At 42.3% G+C, this 13,129-nt stretch overlaps 1 protein-coding gene across 1 annotated transcript in view; it reads right to left on the bottom strand.

Annotated features, from left to right (window-relative positions):
- Window positions 1-3,235: 3,235 nt before the first annotated feature.
- Window positions 3,236-13,129, bottom strand: part of stk3 (serine/threonine kinase 3 (STE20 homolog, yeast)) — a 427,334-nt gene continuing 417,440 nt past the window's right edge. The window contains exon 11 of the mRNA XM_080194726.1: window positions 3,236-7,801. Coding sequence (XP_080050852.1) covers window positions 7,643-7,801 — 159 coding nt within the window. The 3' untranslated portion in view covers window positions 3,236-7,642. The remainder of the gene's footprint in view (window positions 7,802-13,129) is intronic.

Genomic DNA, 13,129 nt, shown 5'->3' with positions numbered 1-13,129 from the left:
TTCTATAAACTCTATTTAATTCCAAGATAGAATTGAGTTGAAGGTCCAGAGGAAAGCTAATTAGCATTTCTATCTGGAATCAAAGCCTAAGTGATTCACGTTGCCACAGAGATAAGCTTTGAGAGGGGAAGAGTCCATTAAAGGCCATTGTAGTATCAGCTCACAGGGTTTTCTAAGATATCGCTGAATCTGACAGAAACTAGCCAGTCTACAAAAGTCTGAGAGAGAAAAAGAGAGAGCGGGTGAGCGAGAGACAGGCAGCTAGTCTCTACTGTTCACATGCAGAATGCAGGTGGGAGTTCATGCTCAGATTGAAGAGACCACGTTCATCAGGATCGAAATGGTCTGGAGGATTCAATTACATTTGACAAGTGGGAGAAATCTCTATGGTAACCCTCACCATAAAAGTCACTTCATGAATTATACATTATTTGGCTGAAAACAGGAAAAAGCAACCAAGCCATTGGGAGCTGAGAATAGTTCTGAATAGCTGAGAATGACTGGTTCCTGGAGAATGAAGTGTCCACCTATGGACAGAGGAAAATATGACTGTGGCAGAGTATTTTTGTTCATCTTAAAAGTTATATTCTGTAGTCTAGTGTGTAAGATCTTGGATTCAGGAGCTACAGAAAGCTAAGATAGGCATTCCAGTATTCATAACTAACTCTTAAGGTCGTTTATTAAGTAACAGTTCAAACATGATGCACTAACTAAATAGACAGTAAAGTACACAACCTGTGACAGTTGAGAGCAGTTCACTGACCCAGGATTAGTGCGCCTTTTAGTGATGTCAGTGCAGACTTGATGAGCCAAAGGGCCTTTTCTGCACTGTATGACTCTATGGGCCCTATTTTACCATTTTGATTTGAAGCGCTAGGAAGATTTGAAAGTAGGAGTATGTCAAATCCAACTTTTAGACCGAAGAACATAAGAAATAGGAGCAGGAGTAGGCCATCTAGCCCTTCGAGCCTGCCCCGCCATTCAATAAGATCATGGCTGATCTGAAGTGGCTCAGTTCCACTTTCCCGCTCTCTCCCCATAATCCTTAATTCCCTTGTCTGTCAAAAACCTATCCACCCGTGACTTAAATATATTTAGCAAAGTAGCCTCCACCACTTCAACAGGCAGAGAATTCCAGAGATTCACCACCCTTTGAGTGAAGAAGTTCCTCCTCAACTCCGTTCTAAACTGCGCCCCCCCCCCCCCCCCTCCTATCTTGAGGCTGTGCCCTCTAGTCCTGCTGTCCTTTCTAAGCGGGAAGAATCTCTCTACCTCCACCCTATCCATCCCTTTCATTATCTTATACGTCTCTATAAGGTCCCCCCCTCATCCTTCTAAACTCCAATGAATACAGACCCAGTCTATTTAGTCTCTCTTCATAGTCCAACCCCTTCATCTCCGGTATCAGCCTAGTGAACCTCCTCTGCACTCCCTCCAAGGCCAAAATATCCTTGCGCAAGTGCAGCAACCAAAACTGCACACAGTACTCCAGCTGCGGCCTCACCAGTGCTCTGTACAGTTGTAGCAATACCTCCCTGCTTTTATATTCTATCCCCCTCGCTATAAAGGCCAGCACACCATTCGCCTTCTTGATCGCCTGCTGCACCTGCAGACTGGGTTTTTGCACCTCATGCACAAGGACCCCCAGGTCCCTCTGCACCGTAGCATGCTGCAGCTTTTCACCCTTTAAATAGTAATCCCTCCTACTATTATTTCTGCCAAAGTGGATAACCTCACACTTGCTAACATTATACTCCATCTGCCCTGTTCTCAGGCGCTTCCATTCGCACTCTGCCTAAAAAAAAGATAGAATGCTGCTCCCCTGCCACATCCCTCCTGGGCTGCATTATGCTTCCCCTGGCCCTCAAAGACATTGCCCCATCCCCACAACATTATTAGCCCTTTAATCCCAAACACCGCACCATCCAGACCGATCGTGGGCCCCTACCCCCTCCTGATCTCAGACAGAGGAGCAGCGGATACCCCTTCACTCTCACTGATCACAGGCAGAGTGGTATCAGACCTCCCCCTTCCCCCCACCAATCTCAGGCAGAGAACCCCCTTTCACCTCACCCGATCTCAAGCAGAGTGGCAGCGGATTCCCCTTCGTTCCCCCCCGCCCCACACACACAGGTCTCAAGCAGAGAATCGTCGAATGCTAGGCACTTACCTCCTCACTAACTGGAGCACCCGAATCGGACTTATATAGAGCATGTCCGTTTCACGCTGATACTGGATGGGCGATCGTGGTGGTAAAGGAGGAAGTGCTGAAAAATTTGGGCTTACAGCCCATTATTTCAATTTAAATGCATGCAAATACATGGTTATCACACCCATTTCGGATGCAGTCCTGAACGCAGCCATTTTCGGGCCTTAGTCAAGGGGGAACTGGCGTGGAATCGGGTGCAGATTGCGCTATTCACCTCATGCCCGACTTTTCCAAGTTTTCAGGCACAATGCGAAAAATAGTAAAATCGGGCCTTATGACTCCAGGTAACAATTGGACAGTTGGCACAGGATGTGTTGATCTCAGTAGCTTGCTGCATTCTTCTCCCTAGCCTGACTGTGAGAAAATTATATTCCTGTCTTCCTCACTCTTCCTGATCCATCTTTCATTTGAGCAAAACCACTGCCAGAGTAGGACTGCTCCCGACAAGGACTGTTGCCTGATGACCACTGGTTTATGTACTTCATTTCTGGGGCTGGTAGCTTATGCAGTCTCAATCACTTGTTCAAACCTTTCAGACAAATGGATACAGGACAGGTACCCAAGATATCAGGGTAGTCATGCCACCATCTCCTCATCAATCACTACCCTGGCTTGAAGTCACTGGAGCACATAGGGTGTCAGCAGGTTTTCTGTTATCATTCAAGAATGTTTGTAGAGTCAGAGACTTCACTACAGGAGACAAAATCTTTGTGACCTTTATCTCTACCTTGTCTTGGTCCCTGACCCGTAGAATTATTTATTTTTTGAAGAAATAAATAAATGTGACAGATAATTCCCTAAAATTTATATACAATTCTTAAAAATCATAATTTCTTACAAGAATTTAAGTTGCCCACAAAAATTGTGTTTAGTCAATGTGGTTTTCAGTTTGCTTGTAACAGGAAAAGTTTTAAAACTTGAAATCTTGTTGCGTGATCATCCAGTCAAAAAATTCAAATATCTTTTTAAAACTATTGGTTTCAATGGGAACATTACAAAATATAAACATCAATCATAAAACACCTGACTGATACTGATTCACTTTATTCTGATATACAATGGAAATTACCCATCATAAAATAAGTTAGTGTTCCACATCAAGGAAATGAACATACAAAACTCAAAAAATTGCATATAACTTCTGAGTGAAAATAACACAAGCATATCAATGATTTTTTTTTAAAAATGCAACATTTGGACTCAAAAAGATTGACAACACCACTGATAAATACATTTATAATTCAAGTCAGTAGTAGTGCCTTATAACTGATGACAATGGATTATGATTGCTTATTACTGAGTTAAGAAATTCTCTTGGGCAGATAGCAGTATAAGTGAAACGCACCATCACCATGAGGAGTTAACACGATAATTCCACAGATGTGGGGACCAGCAATACTTTCCCACACGGACTTGGGGACATTCTAAACATCTGCTTCATCTGAAGAGCTGAGAGACAAAAGTGTTTGGAATGGAAGTTGATGCTTTGGACTGTCAGTTGTTTTCAGTTTGATGAGATCAGAACAGAAATTCATGATTCATGACAGCAAAAGGTAAGTGTGTGGACAGAGGTTAGTCTGGTTGCTGACAGAACAGTATATAATCATAATTACATAGAATCATAGCATAGAAAACAAGGCCATGCAGCCCAACAGGTGCATGCCAGTGTTTATGCTCCACACAAGCTTCATCACACCTTTCTTCATCTCATTGTATCAACATATCTATTTAATCCTTCCCATATATTTAGCTAGCATCCTGTGGGAGAGAATGTAGTGAAGCCATTGCAAAGCAATTGACAATACACTATATTGATCAATCTTGAGAGCTGTTACAATTGAAAGATTCATTTTCTTTACTGTTGGTGTTAATTACTGAGAAAGTTTAATCACTTTCATAAAAAAGCTAAAACCACATTCTTAAAAGTAAAGTGCAGAACACAATACTGCAGTAAAGTCACATGGGCAGGCTCTAGTTAACCTTAACTCTGCATAAAATAGAAGGGCACCCATTTTAAATCATATTGAATATATTGCTTAAAAAACTTCAAAGGTTTACATATCACTCAACGTTTTAGATGGCTATGTTTAGCAAGTGGTGAGACTATTTTAGCATTATCACCTCTTATAGGCAACATTGTGATGTAGCAAAAGCTATACAAATATGAAAGTGGATTATACTTTTTCCTGAATCGAACCTTCAATAGAATGCTTTCATAACCCTCACAACATGTTTGTAAAGGTGAGAGATTGTGGCTGGAATTCTTGACTGTTCATGCCCTGCTGCCGCTGCCAAATCTCCACTCGCTACAGCAGGACTGGAGAATTCTCGCCGCGAGTGAGGTCAGAGAATACAGTCCTATGTTTTTTGGAGTGCCCTGTCCAGGATGGGTACATATTTAACTTGAACAATGTGCAAATAATTCTGTTTTCATCAAACTTATCAATTATAGTTTTTCAATGCATGTCGCTTCCAGAGATTTTGAGCAGCATCATATTTTGTCAGTTCATCCCAACTTGAAACATAATACATTAATCGACTGAACTTATTTAAAAGGCACTGAAAGGCAGTTTACTGTGACTCTTGCAATCAAAAGTTTTATTGAAGTTTCTAGGTGGAAAGAGTTTTAAAGTTTAAATTATAATCTGGATAATCATTTTCAAATAGGAACGTTTGTTGACTTGATTGACTTTTCTGTGAACACAAACAAATCTTTGGCATCGTCAATTCAGTATTGTCTACCCAATTTCTAAGCACCTAGTCTAGTCCTTTTCTATCACAATGTAGCACACTGCTTACATAAGAGTTTTAATCTTCAGCTGAAAGCCCATTTGAATACAGCAGCCAATGTTTCATGTAGTGGCAAAAGAGTTATGGATTCTAGGGGAGCAGCATGTAAAGTGATCAGAGGATTAGGAGTCTAGAATATTCACAGTAGTTTAGAAGTGCAATCAAACGGACAGTCCTGTCTTAGCTAAAAATCTAAGTGCTCATCATCTTTGCCTTAATTTGACAAGTCAACACATAAATGGAAAAACCTTTTAAAGCACGAGATACGATTAACTGCAATACAGCACAAAACGATGAATTATCTAATTTGCAGAGCTACTTCTAAAACTAACCTTGGTTGACAATTGATAAATCAATGTTAGCTCACTGTTGTCCAGCTCAAGTATCTGGTGTCAATTTCTCCTTTAACAAAATTAATACGTCAGGTTTGTACACATACAATATTATAAGATCAAATAGTGGCTTGGTAAACGATTGAGCATTATGAGGTGGTATAACAGGTGACAGAATGGTTTAGTTGGTGAGGCTCTGCAATGAGTGCACAGTACGGGTTCATACTCACTGAATAAACTAACGGTAAAGTTTTAAAGGATAAATGAACAATAGCTTTATATTATTTTGAAAATTAAGTAAAGGTTATATATAATCTTATTTGGACATCATCCAAACTTTCAAGTGGTACAGGGATTGGACTCAGTGTTTAGAAGGGTTCAATCAAATGTTAAGTTTATAAATGAACATTGAAACTGAAAGGAAATCTCACAAAATCTTGTTTGCAAATGACATACCAAATGATTAAGGCATCAATACTTTGGAAAGTGGCTCTTACAAAATAGTACACCTACAGTGAGAAAAATCAGCAGAGTTTAGTTGCTAATGTCTTAGCATTAATTTCTTATGTTTCTGGAGATCATCTACATCATAGGAAGTTCCTTTAGTAGGTTAACAGTGCAGTCAGTGCATCTGCTTACAGCCTGCTGCTGTATTGATGAGGCTCAACTTGATAAACATACCAAATGTGAGACTAATAAGTTAAGAAATAAACTTTTAAGACGACATCAAAATCTAATAAAAACAAGAAAATTGGCACCTACTGATTTTTTTCGAATGCTCATGCGCACCAATAAATTCAGTATTCACTTAAAAATAACTACAATCTTTAGCTTGCTTCTGTGCTCTGGGGATCTAGTTCCTGTACACTTTTAAGATGGGCAATGAAGCATTCTGTCTCATCTTGTATGAATCAGTGGCAGTGGTTAATGCAACACCAATTGCTGTGTATTAATTTAGTGTTAAACTGTTTGGACCAAAGTCTATTTCTATCAGCAAGCCTGCCCAAATACATTACATCAGGTGTACACGTAGTAAGTAAACATGAAAGAGATCTCTAAGGACCACAAGAATTAAAGTGTTCTTTTCAGCGGAGTGGACACAATTACATCAAAGTGCTCTTGCCAGAGGCAGCCCTGACTCTCCATTCTAATGTAATCAGAGATGTGAGTATGTTCGATAACACAAAGTGTTATCTTTTAAGAAAAATAAATGGCCCCTCTCTATACATTAAAAAGTAAAATACTGCTGACTTTAAGCCAATAGTCACTACAAGCGGCATGAGGTGCTACATGGCAACCTGGCAGTTTTCACTGTTTAACCTTCCTGCACAGGTCAGAAATGTAATTTTTATACTGCAGACTTATGCAGACCTATCCCAAAAGTGGGCAAATCCAAAGCCTGAAACTTTAACATCATATTGTGACCTTTGAACAATTGTGCACATGTACTCCTGCACTCAGATACTTCAGAACTGCCATTGGTGGTCTAAACATTGAAGGCAAATTACAAAATGGCAGTAGTTTCAGCACATTGTAGAATTACTTTCAGCAGAAAAGCATAACATTAGAGGTATACAGGTTACTTGGCAGAAGTCCAGTTTTTACATGTAAAAGGTTATGACTGTGACACATTGACACACACTCAACAAACATGTGGTGCATTTAACAAGTTGATTTGAGGAGTCAGAGAATACTACCTAGGTTACTATTCAGGTTATACTTTAACAGTTTGAGATTTTCTTAATAACCTAGCATGCTTAATCAGCATATGGTGTATCTGCTATTTTGTGCTGGTCATAAATATTGTGACATTGCCATCTTTGTTGCATTTGAGGCTATTAATGGAATTGCCTCAGTCAATGATGTGTTATATTCCAAACTAATTTGCAATTACTTTATAGACTTCTAAGCTGTGGAGATGAAAAAAACAAGTAGTGCTAAAAAAAATGGTCATACAGTACATTGCTATAAACTGTTTGCTTCAATGCCTATGGGATGAACTGCAGATCATAATTAACATAATTCTACCAGTGTTTAAGTATTTTTGGTTTGTTAATTGTTCTGACAATCAATACTTCTTCAGAGTTGCGCAGGGTTGTGGACAGGCAACAACCCAAAAGTTCTGGCACAGGCCGGCACAAGTCAGTCCCCTTAAGTCACTATTTGTGCATGGCCTGGCAAATAAAGAGCAAAGCACTTAATCATCCACGCACTACAAAAAGGAATTAGAGAGCTCATTGCTGACGGTATAGATATATTACAGACCATGCTGCCCAGGGTAGACTGAGTAGGTTCTACTGTATGAATTCAGCTAGAAATTCTGCTGTCTCCGTTTCTTGGCATCCATGGCATCCAGAATGGGTTGTCGTTTAGCCTGGTATCTTTGTCGCAGATCCTCAATTTCTCGTTCCATCATTGGATCCAGTGCACTCAACCTCATCTGTAACTCTTCAAAACTCAGGTTTTTCAACTAAAAAACAAAAAGTATCTGTTAATACAAAATATGATTTACACAATGATGAAATAATTCCTGTAAAGAATAACACAGATTTTACCAAAAATATTAAATGTGCCCAATGAGCAAGAAAATAGGAGAGAATCGCACCTATGTCTTCGGCAAGAGAAAAATTAATACCTTATGCCACTTAGAGAAAAAAATGAGGAAAAGAGTGATTCTCAGCAGCAGGGGGAGTGGACAGAGTCTTTTCAGGTTGAGAAACCAGCTGCTGATTGCTAGAGAGTGCCATTGCGCATGTGTAAGATCTCACAGTGCATTACTGCATTGGAAGATCATCCCCCCACCAAGATCATGCCCCCCCGATTCCCCTCTGGCCTACTGCACCCCTGTCCAGCCATCCCCCTCCAGCCAATCACCGCCCCGTTCAACCTCCCCATAGGTCCTGCTCCTTGACACTATCCAGTGTCCAGTAAGCACTGCCAGGGTCCTAGGCTGGCAATGCCAGGCTGGACTGCACCACCCATCCCTTCCCTCAACCACCTGAGGGGCCTCAATGGCCTTCGGTCCTGCCAGTGAGGCCAACACATCCAATCCCCTTTGTTGGGAATCAAACATAATCCTCAGGGGTGAGGACCTACACCAGTGAGGCCGTTAAGGCCAATGAATTTGGACGATTACATCCCGAGTTCACTAATAGTATTAAAATTATGATTTACCTACTTTATTGCCCTTGCACCCTTTTCAGTGCTGCTATCATCACAAGAGGCAAGAAACAAGGTGCAAACCAGGTTTTTCATAGGAACATAGGAATTAGGAGCAGATTCGAAGAGCAAATTCAGCCCTTCAAGCTTGCTCCGCTATTCAATCAGATATTGGCTAATTTCTGTCTGGTCTCAAATCCACTTTTCCACCTGTTCCTCAGATTCCTCTTTCCCTCTTGAAACCATTCAATAATTCTGACTCCAAGACTTTTGCCCCTCTCGCAATCTTACTGGCTCACCAATCAGTGTGATAAGTAGGTAAGATCGCCCCCAGAATCTGCTGTCCAATTACGGCATTGGAAATAAATTGTAACTGAGAAAAGCCTGGCAATCAATCAATTATATAATTGTTTTGCATTCACAAAGCAAATAGAAACCTGACACATTGGATTTAAAACAACAAACACCTTTATTTATTTTCTTTTTATCTTTACAATGAAGCCCTGTTTTGTTCCTCACCGGTTCCTCCAACCAATCACCTTTTTATCCTTCTTATCACACCATTCCTTCATAGAACATAGAACATTACAGCGCAGAACAGGCCCTTCGGCCCACGATGTTGCGCCGACCAGTTACAAAACAATGACCCACTAACCTAAACCAATCCCTTTTCGTCCATAAACCTATCCACGGATCTCTTAAACGCCCCCAAACTAGGTGCATTTACAACTGCAGCAGGCAGGGCATTCCAATCCCTCACCACCCTCTGGGTAAAGAACCTACCCCTGACATCCGTCCTATAACTACCCCCCCTTAATTTAAAGCCATGCTCCCTCGTGCTAGATTTCTCCATCAGAGGAAAAAGGCTATCACTATCCACCCTATCTAAACCTCTAATCATCTTATATGTTTCAATAAGATCCCCTCTTAGCCGCCTTCTTTCCAGCGAAAACAACCCCAAATCCCTCAGCCTCTCCTCATAGGACCTCCCCACCATACCAGGCAACATCCTGGTAAACCTCCTCTGCACCCTCTCCAAAGCCTCCACATCCTTCTTGTAATGTGGGGACCAGAACTGCACACAGTACTCCAAGTGCGGCCGCACCAGAGTTGTGTACAGTTGCAACATAACGCTGCGACTCCTAAATTCAATCCCCCTACCAATAAACGCCAAGACACCGTATGCCTTCTTAACAACCTTATCTACTTGATTCCCAACTTTCAGGGATCTATGTACACATACACCTAGATCCCTCTGCTCATCCACACTATTCAAAGTCCTCCCGTTAGCCCTATACTTGACACATCTGTTATTCCTACCAAAGTGAATTACCTCACACTTCTCCGCATTAAACTCCATCCGCCACCTCTCGGCCCAGCTCTGCAACCTAAGTCTTCCTGCAAACTATGACACCCTTCCTCACTATCTACCACACCTCCGACTTTGGTGTCATCAGCAAATTTACTAATCCACCCAACTATACCCTCATCCAGATCATTAATAAAAATTACAAACAGCAGTGGCCCCAAAACAGATCCCTGAGGCAAACCACTCGTAACCGAACTCCATGATGAATATTTACCATCAACCACCACCCTCTGTCTCCTATCCGCTAGCCAATTCCTGATCCAATTCCCTAGATCTCCCCCAGTCCCATACATCTGCATTTTCTGCAGAAGCCTACCATGGTGAACCTTATCAAATGCCTTACTAAAATCCATATACACCACGTCCACTGCCTTACCCTCATCCACCTCTTTGGTCACTTTCTCAAAAAACTCAATAAGGTTAGTAAGGCACGACCTACCCGCCACAAAACCATGCTGACTATCTCCAATCAATTCTTTACTCTCCAAATAACTATAAATCCTATCCCGAATAATTTTTTCTAAAACCTTGCCCACAACAGAAGTGAGACTCACCGGTCTATAATTCCCGGGGAAGTGTCTGTTCCCCTTCTTAAACAATGGGACAACATTCGCTAACCTCCAATCTTCCGGTACTATACCAGAGGCCAACAACGACCTGAAGATCACAGCCAGAGGCTCTGCAATCACTTCTCTTGCCTCCCAGAGAATCCTGGGGTAAATCCCATCCGGACCAGGGGACTTATCTATTTTCAGACCCTCCAGAATATCCAGCACATCCTCCTATCAACTGTAACACTGTCAATTCTACTCCCCTGCAACCCAGTGTCCTCCTCAGCTATATCCATGTCCCCCTGCGTGAACACCGAAGAGAAATATTGGTTCAATGCCTCTCCAACCTCCTCCGGTTCCACACATAACTTCCCTCTGCTGTCCATAACTGGCCCTAATCTTGCCCTAACCAACCTTCTGTTCTTGACATACCTATAGAACGCCTTAGGATTCTCCTTAACCCTATCAGCCAAAGTCTTCTCATGTCCTCTTTCAGCCCTTCTTAGCTCACTCTTCAACTCCCTCCTAGCCAATCTAAAGTTTTCTAGTGCACTACCCGAGCCCTCACGTCTCATCCGAACATAAGCCTCCTTTTTCCTTTTAACCAACGAATCAACTTTTTTGGTGCACCACGGTTCCCTAGCCCTACCAATTCCTCCTTGCCTGACAGGGACATACCTATCACGGACTCGCAGTAGCTGCTCCTTGAAAAAACTCCACATTTCGGACGTTCCCAGTCCCTGTAATCTCCTAGTCCAACCTACGCTTCCTAATTCTCTCCTAATAGCCTCATAATTACCCTTCTCCCAGCTAAAACCACTGGCCCGAGGTTCATGCCTATCCCTTTCCATCACTAAGGTGAACGTAACCGAATTGTGGTCACTATCACCAAAATGCACACCAACTTCCAAGTCTAGCACCTGGTCTGGCTCATTTCCCAGCACCAAATCCAATATAGCCTCACCTCTAGTTGGCCTATCTACATACTGAGTCAAAAAACCTTCCTGCACGCTTTGTACAAAAACTGACCCCTGTAATGAGCTAGAGCTATAACAATTCCAATCAATATTAGTAAAGTTAAAATCCCCCATTCATTGTGCAGCCATTTCCTTCACTGTGCTAATTTTAAGTTAACTGTCAAGAAGCATATCTGAGCAGTCTAGGGAGGAAACCAACCAATAACATTTATTCCCTCTCAACTTTCTATAGATAACTCTTCAGTGATGAATTTAATAACATTCTGAGAAAGTCCAACAACCTGCAGTCATGATGGGATTTAATCACAAAACTGCTACAGTTTATCGGTGCCACTTTTGAGTTAGATACTCATGGATATGTGTTGGATAGCAAAGGAGGCTTTATCCACATATCTCTTTCTATTCCCAACATCCAGGTAATAGCTGTTTATCATCTCCCTCTAGGGGCACATTCAGGAATGGGAACATAAGATCAGGCCAGCTGAGAGAGAGTTATCCAATCCCACCTTACAGTTCTTGGTCTGTAGAAATATTTCAAGTTCATATCTGTGTTTTTTTTAATGCAACGTCTGCCTTTATCACTCTGTCAGGCAGTTCCAGACTCCCATCACCCTCTGGATGAAAACATTACTCAAATCCCTTCTCATCCTTTTACCAATTATTTAAAATATGTGGACCCAGATTATTGATCGTTCTGCAGTCTAACTTGTGTTTTAGACAGTTCTATCACAACTTCTTTGCTCTCAATCTGCCTGCAGCAGAGGACCTTCTGCCATTTAAGAACATAAGAACATAAGAACATAAGAAATAGGAGCAGGAGTAGGCCATCTAGCCCTTCGAGCCTGCCCCGCCATTCAATAAGATCATGGCTGATCTGTCGCTGCTCAGTTCCACTTTCCCGCCCTCTCCCCATAACCCTTAATCCCCTCTCTTATCAACAACCCATCAACCCGCTTCTTAAAAATATTTAGCGAAGCAGCCTCCACCACTTCAACGGGCAGAGAATTCCAGAGATTCACCACCCTTTGAGTGAAGAAGTTCCTCCTCAACTCCGTTCTAAACCGCCTCCCCTTTATCTTGAGGCTGTGCCCCCTAGTCCTACTGTCTTTTTTGAGCGGGAAGAGTCTCTCCACCTCTATCCTATCCATCCCATTCATCATCTTATACGTCTCAATGAGATCTCCCCTCATTCTTCTAAACTCTAACGAGTACAAGCCTAGTTTATTCAGCCTCTCCTCATAGCTCAACCCCCTCAACTCCGGTATCAGCCTAGTAAACCTCCTCTGCACTCCCTCCAGGGCCAAAATATCCTTGCGCAGGTGCGGCGCCCAAAACTGCACACAGTACTCCAGCTGCGGCCTCACCAATGCCCTATACAGCTGCAGCAAGACCTCCCTACTTTTATATTCAATCCCCCTCGCTATGAAGGCCAGCATCCCATTCGCCTTCCTGACCACCTGCTGCACCTGCAAGCTGGGTTTTTGCGACTCATGCACAAGGACCCCGAGGTCCCTCTGCACCGTCGCCTGCTGCAGTTTTTCGCCCCGTAAGTAATAGTCCTTCCTACCATTCTTCCTACCAAAGTGGACCTCCTCACACTTGCCAACATTAAATTCCATTTGCCATTTCCTGGCCCATTCGCCCAGCCTATCTAGATCCTTCTGCAGACTCTCTACACCCTCCGCACAATTTGCCTTTCCCCCAATCTTGGTGTCATCAGCAAATTTCGACACCCTGCACTC

The sequence above is a fragment of the Carcharhinus amblyrhynchos genome, chromosome 8 (genome assembly GCF_965287045.1).
Source record: "Carcharhinus amblyrhynchos chromosome 8, sCarAmb.v2.hapA, whole genome shotgun sequence".
In the NCBI taxonomy this organism is placed as follows: Eukaryota; Metazoa; Chordata; class Chondrichthyes; order Carcharhiniformes; family Carcharhinidae; genus Carcharhinus; species Carcharhinus amblyrhynchos.
The sequence above is the reverse complement of the archived record's forward strand: the minus strand, read 5'-3'. Positions and strand labels throughout refer to the sequence as shown.